The 16,383-nt window shown below is 42.2% G+C and overlaps 1 protein-coding gene across 1 annotated transcript; it reads right to left on the reverse strand.

The window, feature by feature from the left end:
* Nucleotides 1-95: 95 nt before the first annotated feature.
* On the reverse strand, nucleotides 96-15,504 carry LOC138959821 (serine/threonine-protein phosphatase 6 catalytic subunit). The gene is made up of 10 exons (XM_070331453.1): nucleotides 15,389-15,504; nucleotides 12,116-12,211; nucleotides 11,667-11,732; nucleotides 8,587-8,654; nucleotides 6,895-6,968; nucleotides 5,787-5,866; nucleotides 5,283-5,400; nucleotides 5,017-5,108; nucleotides 4,423-4,480; nucleotides 96-3,587 (listed from the first exon to the last, which is right to left on the reverse strand). The coding sequence occupies exons 1-10, from the start codon at nucleotides 15,455-15,457 to the stop codon at nucleotides 3,397-3,399; spliced, it is 912 nt and encodes a 303-aa protein (XP_070187554.1). The 5' UTR covers nucleotides 15,458-15,504; the 3' UTR covers nucleotides 96-3,396.
* Between the last annotated feature and the right edge of the window lie 879 nt (nucleotides 15,505-16,383).

The raw sequence follows: 16,383 nt of genomic DNA on the forward strand, positions 1-16,383 counted from the left end.
ACTCAAGGGGGTAAAAAGTTACAAATAGAAAACGGTTTGTGAAAAAAATGGATGACAAGATACATAAACACTTAAGGAACTTTCAAAACAAATCAGACATTGCTATGATTTTATTCACCATTTTTCTGCAAAATCGTGTCTTTAGTCAGAAGCAAAATTCTACATCATTTTTGGACAGACTTTCTTTATTTGGTGTTTAACCCCTTCACTGCCCACCCCGTATGTAATACGTGGTCATTTTTGGTTTTTCGTACACCCATAACCGTATCTCATACGTGGGATTTGTGTCACCAACATTTCAGGACATTTCTGAAAACTAAATGGGAGGTAACCACTGTCCAAGTACTTGTAGGGGTTCTAAACACAGTTCTTTCCCATAGACCGTTCGGATAAGTTACTAAAGTTGCTACCTCGTTCTACCACGTGTTAAAAACTGTGTTAGCATTCTCGCCATTCACAATGGCGGCTGAAAGTCGGACCTCAACTCGTAGACCTGTTTTCAAGCGATACAGTGTTCTGGAAGCTCTACAAGAAGTGATTTATGGATTACCACACAGAAGAATACTTTTATGGGCTGTAATGTGAGTACCTGATGTTTGACACCAGTTTTAGCAGTGTTTTGTGTGGTTTTACGTGCTGCAATGTGTGTCACTGTGTGTGTGTAAGTCCGGAAACTGTAATTTTTGACAAAAATGGTCATTATATCAATTTTTACTATAACAATCACAAAGTCCAATGATCATGTCATCCTATAATAGCCAAGGGTATAAGCAAAACACATGCCAAAGATCTAAGAGATATCTCAATAAATGATCGAGCAGTGAACAGATTAGTGAACCTACCGAAGAAAGCGAAATTTTGCCCTGGCACACAGCAATACCAAAATGCTGTTATACTGTGGCAGTGAAGGGGTTAACGTCGTTTTCTAACGTTGGTAGCAATGTTTATTTACTAACGAGAAAATGTCACAATCTTACCAACGGAAGTACAGTTCACTAAGAAACAAATAAATACAGTAGTTGCATGTCATTATTTGATACCACTTCCAAAGTGCTTACAAAACTCAAAGTTGTCAGGCTGCGTTTTGTTTTCACCACATTGTGCACAAATCAAAAGTAGGCCAAGATTTTGATTTTAAAAATGTTGTATGAACAAAATGTGTTTACACAAAGACAAAACTCACCGACAGCCCCCACAGTGTGATTGACCCAGGCCAGGAAACATTCAGCTCTAGTAATCTCACATCAGTCTACCTGACCGTACACTGCGGTAGTCATTGGAAGTCCTACATAACACTGTGGTAGTCACAGGTAGTCCTACTTAACACTGTGGTAGTCACTGGTAGTCCTACTTAACACTGGTAGTCACTGGTAGTCCTACACAACACTGTGGTAGTCACTGGTAGTCCTACTTACAACACTGTGGTAGTCATTGGAAGTCCTACATAACACTGTGGTAGTCACTGGTAGTCCTACTTAACACTGGTAGTCACTGGTAGTCCTACACAACACTGCGGTAGTCATTGGAAGTCCTACATAACACTGTGGTAGTCACAGGTAGTCCTACTTAACACTGTGGTAGTCACTGGTAGTCCTACTTAACACTGGTAGTCACTGGTAGTCCTACTTAACACTGGTAGTCACTGGTAGTCCTACTTAACACTATGGTAGTCACTGGTAGTCCTACACTACACTGTGGTAGTCACAGGTAGTCCTACTTAACACTGTGGTAGTCACTGGTAGTCCTACTTAACACTGGTAGTCACTGGTAGTCCTACACAACACTGTGGTAGTCATTGGAAGTCCTACATAACACTGTGGTAGTCACAGGTAGTCCTACTTAACACTGTGGTAGTCACTGGTAGTCCTACTTAACACTGGTAGTCACTGGTAGTCCTACACAACACTGTGGTAGTCACTGGTAGTCCTACAGGCTACTTAACACTGTGGTAGTCCTACACAACACTGTGGTAGTCACTGGTAGTCCTACACAACACTGTGGTAGTCCTACACAACACTGAGGTAGTCACTGGTAGTCCTACACAACACTGTGGTAGTCACTGGTAGTCCTACTTAACACTGGGGTAGTCACTGGTAGTCCTACTTAACACTGTGGTAGTCACTGGTAGTCCTACTTAACACTGTGGTAGTCACTCAGCAGACCTGTTTACCCCCATAAGTGTTTTGGAGTAATGCTCAGCCCCAAAAATAGTAATCCTGGCACAAAAATAGTAATCATCCAGCATTCGTCGCCAATTACAACGCACATGACAACTGTGTCTGCGAAACGCAATCATGCACATATATCCATCATTCACAAACAAAACAGTCAGTTTTTGTAGTCATCATAATTTCAAAGAAGATCACATCAAAAGCACATGCATCACTGATTCTTTTTCTTTTGCTCGTAGTAGGCCTTTTTCAGTGTGTCAAGCGCTTCTCTACTGTACTTGCGCTTGCCGAATGAGTGAGGGCGAGACTTCATCACTAGAATAAGGCTCTCCAGCGTCTCATCAGACAGACATGATCTCTGGTCAGTCCTGTGCTTTTTCACCCCATTTTGCCATTGAAAAAAACAATGCCAAACATGTGAATTAATAAAATAAAAAAATTAGTTTTTTTTTTACATTTTTTTTATTTATGAAAATCGTAGTCTTGACACGGATAGCGGAATGGCGTATTTTTTGCAGAAAATCGTAATAAATTACGCCAAAATCGTAAGGGTAAACAGGTCTGTCACTGGTAGTCCTACTTACCACTGTGGTAGTCACTGGTAGTCCTACACAACACTGTGGTAGTCACTGGTAGTCACACACAAATACTGCTGTCAACATAGTCAACCACAATCTGTCATAATTACACGCACACCAACATGCGCATGCACTCACACACATTTCCAATGTTCAACAGATAACAAATCCGTGTGAATGAAAAAGGCAGCAGCGTCTGAATACATTAAAGTGGATGAGTTTGCTTTGAGTTTACACAGGGAATGTGTCTGTTCTTGTTACAGCTGAACTCTTGTTATTTATCACTTGGCTGGTTGTTGCTGATTGACATAGATTCTGTGGCAACACAGTAGATGACTGCTGGCTGTGAATGTAAAAACAAGCATGAGAATTGATTATGTTACCACAGGCATTCTTCTGCACCCCAACTTGCAACAGACGCATCCCAGGACATCCTACTGCACCCCACCTTGCAACAGATAATGCCAGGACATCCTACTACACTGATCATCAAGGGCATCACACCGCACTGGTCTTTGTGCAGCACACTGTCCAGACCTCCAGACCTCACCTCCCCCCCCCCCCACCCCCCAAGCCTGTATGAGTCAGGACCACACCAGCATATGTCCAGTCACAGCATCACAGGGAGTAGTGTGTGTGTGTGTGTGTTACAGGAAGTATGGTGTTTGTGTGCGGGGTGGAATGACGCGCTCGCTGTCGGGCACGGCCTTGAAGAGTTTCGCCTCATGGTGCTCAGCGTCGGTGAAGGAGAGGACGGCCGCTATGTTACCGCAGCGATAACAGTAGTTGGGGGCCGACCACACCGTCACCAGCTTCTCGTCAAACATGTACTTGTAACCTGAACATACACATACATGTTATTACAGTTGCACCCTGTACAGAGAGAAATACTATCATGTACTTGTACCCTGAACATGCACATACATGTTTTTGTACCCTGTTGGGCGTGTTTGAAGCGATCATTTGTCTGTAGAAATGCAAGGTCATGAATTTTTGGGAGGTGAGTGAACAATCCTATGAAAGCTTGTAATAATCTTTCGGGAACATTGCAAAACATCAAAACAGATACCTGTAACAATCCGATACTTTACTAGAAGTACATCTGGCATATAGGCATAACATTCAGAAAATATGAAAGCAATCAACAAAGACGTTGCTGAAATACAGCGTTTCTTGTCTTGGTACCAAAATTGACACAAACAGTTGAAAAACCTCCAGTTGTGACCGCTCATCTGCAGGACTAGCACTCAAAATTGACACAAAACCTCCCGTTGTGACCGCTCACCTGTAGGAATAGCATAATGCATGAAACAAGCAAGCCAGCTAAACAAAACGACATATTCAAGGAAGATAATTGATTTGACTTTCTCCTTGTGTAAAAATGTCATGATTTTCTGCCAAATTTTTAATTTTGAACCTTGTTTTTGTTGGGTGGATTTTGGGGGTACCCTTATTTGAGCGGCGGTCACGTAATCTTTGTAAAAGAAATCTTTGATCCCAAAGGTGTGCCACATAGTCTAGTTGACTGCCTTGAATGACATAAAATATTGGCATGAAATTACAGGGGAATTAATCCTTTCATTGGGGTGCAAAATTTGTTTCCTTAGTTTACATTAAGATGTTGATTTCTATGAAGATGTTGATTCTATTAAGATGTTGATTTGTATACCGACCTTCATGCACCAGCTGGTGAGCTCTGCAGATCAGCTTCAGGTTGTTGGTGGCCACGAACTGAAACACACAGGTATGACTGTATGACACACTGCTTGTATGGCACATCACCGACATGACACATCACTGACACGATGGCATATCACTGACATGACACATCACTGACATGACACACCACTGACATGGCATATCACTGACATGGCACATCACTGACATGACACATTACTGACATGGCATATCATTGACATGACACATCACTGACATGGCACATCACTGACATGACACATCACTGACATGGCACATCACTGACATGACACATCACTGACATGACACATCACTGACATGGCACATCACTGACAAGATGCATCACTGATATGACAAAATCTGACCCGTGCCCAACTGATAAGAATTGTTCCATCACGCCATTGAAGGTCATGTTTGAGTGAGAGTGTGAGGTGGCCACAGACAGAACTGAGGTGACGTTTTGTGTTTCTTTCTGTTCATGGGGCTGTGTGAAGATATGCAACTGAAAGAAGTGAGAGAGGGAGAGAGAAAGATAGATAGAGAGAGAAAGGCAGACTGTCATCACTTCTCACCTCTGCGGTGACTTTAGCGCCAAACAGCCAGCCTGCCCCTCGTGGACTCATGGCCCATGTGTCAACATCCTCTGGGTCCGACCACACCAAGTCTGCACACATAGACACGGAACCATGATGTATCAATGTCAATACAGTACATGTATAACCCTCACAGTACACCACACAGCAGTGCAAAGCAAGCAGCCAGCCCCTGCAAGAGGCATCAGGACTGATGATAGACGCTCACTGCACCGAAGGCAGATAGGAATTATGATGCTACGTACCACAGAATGCCCCTTTGTGGGGGATCTCCTGGTTCCTCTCAATGGTGCGGATCTGGTCGATGGTTTTGATGTCAGGCGACAGTCCCCCATGGACACACAGCACACACTCGTCAATGATCTGCACGCACAGAAATCACACACAGCAACCGCCATCACTTTCAGACAGACAGTTTCTCTACACATAAGTGTAGGTACACACACACACTCTTATCAATGATCAGCACACACAACAACCACCATCTGTGTCAGGCCGACTGTTTCTCTACACACAAGTGTAGGTACACTCACACTCACTCTTATCAATGATCTGCACACACTGTCACACAACAACCGCCATCAGTGTCAGACAGGCTGTTTCTATCACATACACACACACACAAACTTACCCACCAAGCAGCTAACCTTCAATATAACACCCCCTTATGATAACTAACCTCTACAATCCAACATTCACACAAGAGAAAAGACCAGCTGTAGCTAGACAGATAAAAGGAGGTAACTCACAGCAGAGATGGTCAGGAGGTCAAAGACGCGACAGCAGTACCTCCAGGCATTGGCGTTGCCGTACTTGGTCTGACACTCGTCTGAAACAGTAAACATTCATCTGAAACAGTAAACCTTGGTCTGAAACAGTTAACACTGGTCTGAAACAGTAAACACTCGTCTGAAACAGTACACATTCGCTTTGGTCCTCACTCTTTTCATAACAAACAGGTCACACCAGCTTTGGTCCTTAAAGTCCTCACTTGTTTCTTTACAACAAATGATTCTTCTTTTGCCTTGTAAATTATGATATTAATTGAATTTTTCAACTAAATTCAGACCTGGGTACCCCTGTTTTGCACTTTGAGTATTCTCAAACAAACTTGGTGTATTTTCAGAAAAATGAGCGTACTCCACACAGCGTTTGAACATCCATGATTAAAACATGCCTCACGCGCGTCCGTCACACCGTTTATTAAGTTTACCTATACATTTAAAACAAATGCTTTTTCAATGTTTACTGACAAAAACTGTAATCATGTGACAAAATACTAGATCGGCTTCGGGATGGGCTTGTGAAGAAAAGTTGTCTAGGAATGTTTCTCGTGGTATTTTTTTCCCACTGACCGTACTGATCGTATTCTCGACAATCATGCGTACAAAATACGGCGAAATCGTATGGGTTCCCAGGTCTGTAAATTCTTCCGACAATCAAGGGCATAAAGTAGGCAGGCTACCGTGTGGAGCTAGTCATTTGCCGTGTGGAGCTAATCATTCATCGTGTGGAGCTAATCATTTGCCGTGTGGAGCTAATCATTTGCCGTGTGGAGCTAATCATTCGTCGTGTGGAGCTAATCATTTGCCGTGTGGAGCTAATCATTTGCCGTGTGGAGCTAATCATTTTCCGTGTGGAGCTAATCATTTGCCGTGTGGAGCTAATCATTTGCCGTGTGGAGCTAATCATTCGTCATGTGGAGCTAATCATTTGCCGTGTGGAGCTAATCATTCGTCGTGTGATAGGGGACTGCCTACAAGTGGATCTGCAATCGGCTGGCAGGAGCAAATTCTGCGATTGAATGGCGGCAATGTGACGGCCCATATAAAGGCACAGCAGCCGTGCACTACGTACCATAGAAACCGTAGATCTGTGTAATCTGTCGACTCTCGTGGTTCCCTCTCAGCAACACGATCTTGTCTGGCCACCTGGTGGGCAAAAACAAAACACAAGACAGTCAACATAGATCTCTATCTTTGCGAGGGACAACAGAGGGTCCGTAACATGCTTGGAGGTGTACTAATAATAGAACACATTTTTTTCTCAAATAGTGCTTTTCATTCTTTTCAATTTTCACCACCAAATAAGTATACAATACGGGCAGACAGTGTTGCTAGCAGTCACAGTGGCACCCCTGTCACACTTACTTTGCTTTCACCCATGTCCCACTTACTTTGCTTTCACCCATGTCACACTTACTTTGCTTTCACCCATGTCCCACTTACTTTGCTTTCACCCATGTCCCACTTACTTTGCTTTCACCCATGTCACACTTACTTTGCTTTCACCCCTTTCCCACTTACTTTGCTTTCACCCATGTCACACTTACTTTGCTTTCACCCATGTCCCACTTACTTTGCTTTCACCCCTGTCACACTTACTTTGCTTTCACCCATGTCACACTTACTTTGCTTTCACCCATGTCCCACTTACTTTGCTTTCACCCCTGTCACACTTACTTTCACCCCTGTCACACTTACTTTGCTTTCACCCATGTCACACTTACTTTGCTTTCACCCCTTTCCCACTTACTTTGCTTTCACCCCTGTCACACTTACTTTGCTTTCACCCCTGTCACACTTACTTTGCTTTCACCCATGTCCCACTTACTTTGCTTTCACCCATGTCACACTTACTTTGCTTTCACCCCTTTCCCACTTACTTTGCTTTCACCCCTGTCACACTTACTTTGCTTTCACCCCTGTCCCACTTACTTTGCTTTCACCCCTGTCCCACTTACTTTGCTTTCACCCCTGTCACACTTACTTTGCTTTCACCCCTGTCACACTTACTTTGCTTTCACCCATGTCACACTTACTTTGCTTTCACCCCTTTCCCACTTACTTTGCTTTCACCCCTGTCCCACTTACTTTGCTTTCACCCATGTCACACTTACTTTGCTTTCACCCCTGTCCTACTTACTTTGCTTTCACCCCTGTCACACTTACTTTGCTTTCACCCCTGTCCCACTTACTTTGCTTTCACCCCTGTCCCACTTACTTTGCTTTCACCCCTGTCCCACTTACTTTGCTTTCACCCATGTCACACTTACTTTGCTTTCACCCATGTCCCACTTACTTTGCTTTCACCCATGTCCCACTTACTTTGCTTTCACCCATGTCCCACTTACTTTGCTTTCACCCATGTCCCACTTACTTTGCTTTCACCCCTGTCCCACTTACTTTGCTTTCACCCATGTCACACTTACTTTGCTTTCACCCATGTCCCACTTACTTTGCTTTCACCCCTGTCCCACTTACTTTGCTTTCACCCCTGTCCCACTTACTTTGCTTTCACCCCTGTCACACTTACTTTGCTTTCACCCATGTCCCACTTACTTTGCTTTCACCCATGTCACACTTACTTTGCTTTCACCCCTGTCCCACTTACTTTGCTTTCACCCATGTCACACTTACTTTGCTTTCACCCCTGTCCCACTTACTTTGCTTTCACCCATGTCCCACTTACTTTGCTTTCACCCATGTCCCACTTACTTTGCTTTCACCCATGTCCCACTTACTTTGCTTTCACCCATGTCACACTTACTTTGCTTTGAGCGTGAGGAGCAAGGTGAAGGTCTCCAAACTGTAGTAGCCACGGTCAACAAAGTCACCCTGAAAGTGAAACACATCCATAATAACCAATAGTAACACACAACGCAATACTTATGGGAAAAGACTAATACTGTAATAGTATCACACTGCAAGTAATGAGGAAAAGAATTACACCCTCAAACCAAATATATTATTCACTGAAGACAATTCTGCATAATAGTTATTGCATGGAAGAAGGAAAAGTACTACAGCCTCAAATTCAAAGTATTACATGTCACTCAAGACAACCTTGTCCACAATACTTCCGAGACCTTTGAACCTGATGCAGAAACCTGTCAGGGCATTATTACCTCCCTTTAGCTACTGACATCTCACACAAGTGTTCACCCTGAAGAAAATGGCCAAGAGCTACACCCAGGGCATGTATTACCTCCCTTGAGCTACTGACATCTCACACAAGTGTTCACCCTGAAGAAAAAGACTTATAGCTACACCCAGGGCATGTATTACCTCCCTTGAGCTACTGACATCTCACACAAGTGTTCACCCTGAAGAACAAGAGGCGAAGCCTTCAAGGCTCACGTAAGAAATCGACAAACAGTAACACAAACTCAATCACTCCGTCACACACACACACACACAGTACACACACACACACACAAACGCACACACACACACGCAGAAACACACACACACAGATACACACACACACACACACACACACACACACAGAGAAAGAGCATAGGTGAAACTGTGCAAGAAAGCGAGACACTAGATCTAGATCTGTCTGTCTGCATGTAGCCTACTTACATGGACACGACTGCCAAATAGTCTCGGCCCGCTCAAAATAACAATCACCGAGACTTTCAGTAATTCCATCGCGTGACGTCTAACCCTCGTACGTCATAATGTGACGTCAATGTAATATGACGTCTTCAAATGTTAAAGTTTCTACCACAGACATACATACATACATACATACATACATACATACGCACGCACGCACGCACGCACAGACAGACAAAAGTTAGCATCGCATAGGCTACACTTCGTGAGCCAAAAAGACTTATAGCTACACCCAGGGCATGTATTACCTCCCTTGAGCTACTAACATCTCACACAAGTGTTCACCCTGTAGAGGCGGGTTTAGACTGAGCTAGCTAGGGCACATCTCAAGGAAAACCTAAACAACAACAAATGATGATGAAGAAGCATTCAAAAGTATTTGCAAATTATTCCCTGAAATATGTCCTTGAGACTGATGACACAAAATATGAAAAGACCTGCTGTTTACGCATGTAACAGAGAGCTGTTGCTAGAAATGCTACCGATTCATCATGCAACCACACAATACAAGTTGTATTTATATCACACAGCCATACAACTGGCCTTTTTTCCCGCCCCACCTTAAATCAAAGGCGCAGTCCGTTCTGTGTAAATGGTTTCACTCAGAATCTCATTCTCAGATCTGGTCAGGCTTTTTCTTTTTCTTTACATGAGATAAGAAAATCCCTGCGCTTGGAGTTCGACAATACAAATGGCTGCTTTCTGTGCTGTGGGAACTTGTTAAAAATGTTAATTTCCTAACGGACACTAGTTGCAATTTGTGAAATCAATTCATCAAAATTATCACTCTGCACAGGAAGCAGTCTAGATGTTGATTTTTGACGTGTGTCCAAGTATAGAGATGTTCTTATCCCATGTAACAGGGGTGTCGTTTTGGACCGGCCCTTCGGCCAATCGCCAATAGGTAAGACGTTTGCCTCCAATTCCGGCGGTCTCGGGTTCAAGTCCCCAAATACTTTTGTAAAACATGAATTTTTTTACTTTTTACATTTAGTCAAGTTTTGACTAAATGTTTTAACATAGAGGGGGAATCGAGACGAGGGTCGTGGTGTATGTGTGTCTGTGTGTGTGTGTCTGTGTGTGTGTGTGTGTGTAGAGCGATTCAGAGTAAACTACTGGACCGATATTTATGAAATTTTACATGAGAGTTCCTGGGTATGATATCCCCAGATGTTTTTTGTTTTTTTCCGATAAATACCTTTGATGACGTCATATCCGGCTTTTTGTAAAAGTTGAGGCGGCACTGTCACACCCTCATTTTTCAATCAAATTGATTGAAATTTTTGTAAAGTAACCTTCGACGAAGGCTGGACTTTGGTATTGCATTTCAGCTTGGTGGCTTAAAAATTAATTAATGACTTTGGTCATTAAAAATCTGAAAATTGTAATTAAAATTATTTTTTTATAAAACGATCCAAATTTACGTTCATCTTATTCTTCATCATTTTCTGATTCCAAAAACATACAAATATGTTATATTCGGATTAAAAACAAGCTCTGAAAATTAAAAAAATTAAAATTATGATTAAAATTAAATTTCCGAAATCGATTTAAAAACAATTTCATCTTATTCCGTGTCGGTTCCTGATTCTAAAAACATATAGATATGATATGTTTGGATTAAAAACACGCTCAGAAAGTTAAAACGAAGAGAGGTACAGAAATTAAAGCGTGCTATGCAGCACAGCGAAACCACTACTGCGCTAAACAGGCTCGTCAGTTTCACTGCGTTTTGCACGAGCGGCGGACTACGGTCATTGTAAAAAAATGCAGTGCGTTCAGTTTCATTCTGTGAGTTCCACAGCTTGACTAAATGTAGTAATTTCGCCTTACGCGACTTGTTTTTCTCTTTTCTCAACTCTGAATTCTTGTATTTTAATTCTTTTTGATTTATCCCAAAAGTTTTCAGTCGTGTATTGAAAATCGAATATAGTGCGTGAGTGCCCTTGAACAGCTTTCCCATAATCCTGTATTCTATTTTTAGTACAGGATATCCCCAAGGAAAGGTCAAAGGGCAAATGTATCACTGTGTGTCGACTGCTGGTAATAGTAAATAAATACTTCTAGATAATATAGACTTCTGCTACACATCATAACTAGCTACACAATACATTACAACTAGCTCCACATTACAACAAGCTTCACATATCTCCAGTTTCTAGTGAGAAAGAACCAGTCCCATAAATTATGTTCAGCATGATGTACAGTGTTGCCACGGTAACTCACCATGAAAATATAGTTTGTGTCGGGCATCTCCCCGCCCGTCTTGAACAACTCCATCAGGTCATAGAACTGAAACAACACACACCAACATTATAATATAAATTACAATAATGAAGACTTATTAATAAAGAGTGTTTACAATTAATACAAATACATTTGCTGCCAAAGAATCTTTCATACTTGATTTTTTACACCATGAAATTTTTGTTAAATGGGTAAACATACAAGCACATTATTACAATGTCTCACTCTGTCCATCACTGTATCTAAATATTGGTATCACTGCCCTCATTACTTGACCATGGATGTTGGTCAACTCTCTGCACACTGTGACACTGACACTGATAGTAAGAGAGAGAGGCACATAGCACCCTCTGTGAGGCTGTCTTAATTATCACTAACATCAGAAGGTTGTTTGTCGGTGTCAGGACCCCCTTAGACCTTGACCTTACCTGACCGTGGATGTCGCCGCACACAGTGACCGGTGTAGACACTGGCTGCACGTTGGATTCCTCCAGTAACAGCTCACACACCATGTCACACAGTTTCTGCAACACACACAGTACACACACACCATGTCAGTTGTCACACAGTTTCTGCAACACACGCAGTACACACACACACCATGTCACACAGTTCTGCAACACATACAGTATACACACACCATGTCACACAGTTCTGCAACACATACAGTATACACACACCATGTCACACAGTTTCTGCAAAACACACAGTACACATACTCATACGTACCTTAATTGTCACACTGACACAGTTTCCGTAACGCACAGTTCACATGAAGCTTACACAATCAAGTTCTGCATAATCAGAGGCTTAGATTTCAGTGAACTAAAACTTACCTGAATTTACTAAAGTTCAAGACTTCAAGTTCAACATTACCGATCTGTACAGTTCGTGAGTTACTCAAATTTATGACAACTGAAAGGAATAGTTATGTTTAATTTCTTTAAAAACTAACAAGTCGCGTAAGGCGAAATTACTACACTTAAAGTCAAGCTGTGGAACTCACAGAATGAAACTGAACGCACTGCATTTTTTCACAATGACCGTAGTCCGCAGCTAGTGCAAAAGGCAGTGAAAGTGACGAGCCTGTTCAGCGCGGTAGCGGTTGCGCTGTGCTGCATAGCACCCTTTTCTGTACCTCTCTTCGTTTTAACTTTCTGAGCGTGTTTTTAATCCAAACATATCATATCTATATGTTTTTGGAATCAGGAACCAACATATATATAACCGGGGATATAGCTCAGTTGGTAGCGCGCTGGATTTGTATTCAGTTGGCCGCTGTCAGCGTGAGTTCGATCCCAGGTTCGGCGGAAATTTATTTCACAGAGTCAACTTTGTGTGCAGACTCTCTTCGGTGTCCGAACCTCCCCCCGTGTACACTACATTGGGTGTGCACGTTAAAGATCCCACGATTGACAAAAGGGTCTTTCCTGGCAATATTGCTTAGGCACAGTTAATAATTGTCTACCTATACCCGTGTGACTTGGAATAATAGGCCGTGAAAGGTAAATGAGACTGTGCCAAAAGGTGACGTTTTCATGTCAGTATGTCCCAAATGACATCACCAGTACATTTTTCATTCTATCTAATCTGTTTTCGTTCTATTTTTTCTAATAACATGCGTTAACAATTGATTGCCAACTGGAATGGAAGAGCACAAAAAGTGTAACTTGATATGTAGTTTCTCTAGAGGGAAAAACATCTTCCACTTTCATGTCAGTGTGTCCCATGCAACATACATTTGCCAAACAGCTATGTGCAAGTAGATTATTTGTTAGTGGTATAGAAAATACTGATCAACAATTAAAGTCAGTTTTCACATTCATTTTCTACCTATTTCTTATTTGTTTATTCTGTTGGCAATGGTGAAATGTCAGCAATCGTGTGTCATTCGGGACAGTAGACATGACACCTGACCTTTTGGCACAGTCTCAAATATGCGCCGAAATGGCTGCAATCTACTGGCCGTATAAAATTTCATCTCACACGGCATCACTGCAGAGCGCCTAGAACTGTACCCACGGAATATGCGCGATATAAGACTCATTGATTGATTGATTGATTGAAAGAATAAGATGAAATTGTTTTTAAAACGATTTCGGAAATTTAATTTTAATCATAATTTTTATATTTTTAATTTTCAGAGCTTGTTTTTAATCCGAATATAACATATTTATATGTTTTTGGAATCAGAACATGATGAAGAATACAATAAACGTAATTTTGGATCGTTTTATAAAAAAAATAATTTTAATTACAATTTTCAGATTTTTAATGACCAAAGTCATCAATTAATTTTTAGGCCTCCATGCTGAAATGCAATACCAAAGTCCGGCCTTCGTCGAAGATTGCTTGGCCAAAATTTCAATCAATTTGATTGAAAAATGAAGGTGTGACAGTGCCGCCTCAACTTTTACAAAAAGCCGGATATGACATCATAAAACTTAAAGACATTTATCGAAAAAATGAAAAAATGTCTGGGGATTTCATACCCAGGAACTCTCATGTAAAATTTCATAAAGATCGGTCCAGTAGTTTAGTCTGAATCGCTCTACACACACACATGCACAGACACACACACACACAAACACCATGACCCTCGTCTCGAACTAAGTTGAAGATCTAGGTTAAAACATTTAGTCAAGTTTTGACTAAATGTAAAAAGAGCAAGTTATGCACAGTATGTCACTTTTTTGTCAGCCCTGAAAGTCCAACAAATGATGTACTCGCCTTTGGCTAGTGAGTGAAAACGTTCTAGCCAGAGAACGCAGACCTCTCGCTCTGACCCTCGAACACGGGGAGCTGGCCGGCTGCACCAGGAGTACGCCCTTCACCCAGCCCTTTCAAACACATTTTGCCCCGCACCATCTCCGAATGGAATTTAAGTTACCAACATTAATATCATCGGCCCCCTCACTGGAATCGTTTCACTCCCATCTCGGCAGTAGTCTCCTGCAGCCGGGCATGAGAGCCCATTGAACGCACTCTCCCCTGTACATAGTTTTAACCTCCCCACCTTTTTAATCTCCCTGTTTGCCGGAGCTAGACTCTCGGTAACACTAACAGTGACTCAACCGCAGGACTCTGAGACTTTCGCAAGAACCCAGTCCTCTACGGAAGAAGAAGAAGAGAGAGCAAACTTTTCTAGCCAAACCAACAATTTGTTTCAGCAATTTTACTTACTCGCATTTGGCGAGTTGAACATTTCTACTCGCCAGTTACATGTTTCTACCCGCCATGGCAAGTAAAATACTCGCCACTTTCCCCTAACCCTAAGCCTGTATGTTTGTAAACAGAGGCTTTGGTTGAAGCAGAAAATGTTCCTGAATATCACTGTTAATGTTATCACTAAATTTACAATTCATTATAATGCAAGTTGAACTTGAACTAAGTTGAAGATCGGAAACTAAAAGAAAACGAATTGTGAATGCTTCCAGTTCAAAGAGCAAGCTCTGCACAAGTAGAGCTTTAGATTGTAGTAGAAAAACTCTCCTGAACGCTAGTGTTCAAAATAACCGATTACAGCTGAATCTTGGGCAAACGAGTCTCATGACAAGAACTTGGCAGAAGGACTACGCAAGATTACGCTTTACAACTACCCTTCAACGCCACAGAAACATGATCATGTGGAGTAAGATGTTAAAAAAACCCACCGATCAGCATCTAAAACAACAGTATGAAAACCAGCATAGAATGATTACCTTCAAGTCATTTTCGGGCAAATATTTGCACTGTTTGGCGATCTCGATCCATTTCTCCACATCCGCCATTTTGGATAACACTCTCCCACTTCCATACAAGCAAAGTTCTGATTGGGTATTATATTTTTCAGGGGAGGCTACTACTCTGCAGTTGCCACTGCATCCCCGGTGGCTCGATGGGTAGCTACCCTCTCTTGTGCAAACTTTTGTGTCAGGGCAAACCGGCAATAGTAATGTGTTTCTTTCTTTCTTTATTTGGTGTTTACGTCGTTTTCAACCGTTCAAGGTTATATCGCGACGGAATGTGTTTCTGAACCTCGCGTTCAGGGGCGGATCAGTTGCTTTGTAAGGGGGGTGCACTTTGAATCGAAAGTGAATCACTGAATGTGATGGCCGGCGAGAAGCGCCCGAATACTTGCTTGGGGGGTCCGGGGGCATGCCCCCCCGGAAAAATGTTTTGCCCAAAGAAGCAAAATGGTGCCATCTGGTGCCATTTGAACTTATAAATGGTCATAGAATCAGCCGCTTTCCAAATTTTTTTTGTTTTGTTTTGTGCTGAAGGGGGGTGCACCTGCACCCTGTGCACCCCCCCCCCCCCTCGTCCGCCCCTGGCGTTGGTTATTTGGTCGTCTAACACTTGTATTTTCTTGCCAAATTGACTATGGTAATAGCAATTTTTTTTGCTGTAATCAAGAAAATCATTGGAAAACTAAAAACAAAGAAGTTGAACTGATCCCTCGGCCGGAAACTACACTGTAAATCACACTCGGAATGCATGGTTATTGGTTTCGACTCGTTCTGAGTGAAGAACAGAACGGAGATCACTGTCGAAGTCGGGCAATCTGCAATCATTATCGTCTCGCGAACACTCAGATCTCAAATTTAGATCAGTCAAGTCAGTGCTCATGAAAAACATTATACGTTAGGCCTAATTGGATCTGTGATCCAAACATGGCTTTTGGTCAATCAAGATGGAAGTTTATTCCACAAGCCCG

This window comes from Littorina saxatilis, linkage group LG2 (genome assembly GCF_037325665.1).
Source record: "Littorina saxatilis isolate snail1 linkage group LG2, US_GU_Lsax_2.0, whole genome shotgun sequence".
In the NCBI taxonomy this organism is placed as follows: Eukaryota; Metazoa; Mollusca; class Gastropoda; order Littorinimorpha; family Littorinidae; genus Littorina; species Littorina saxatilis.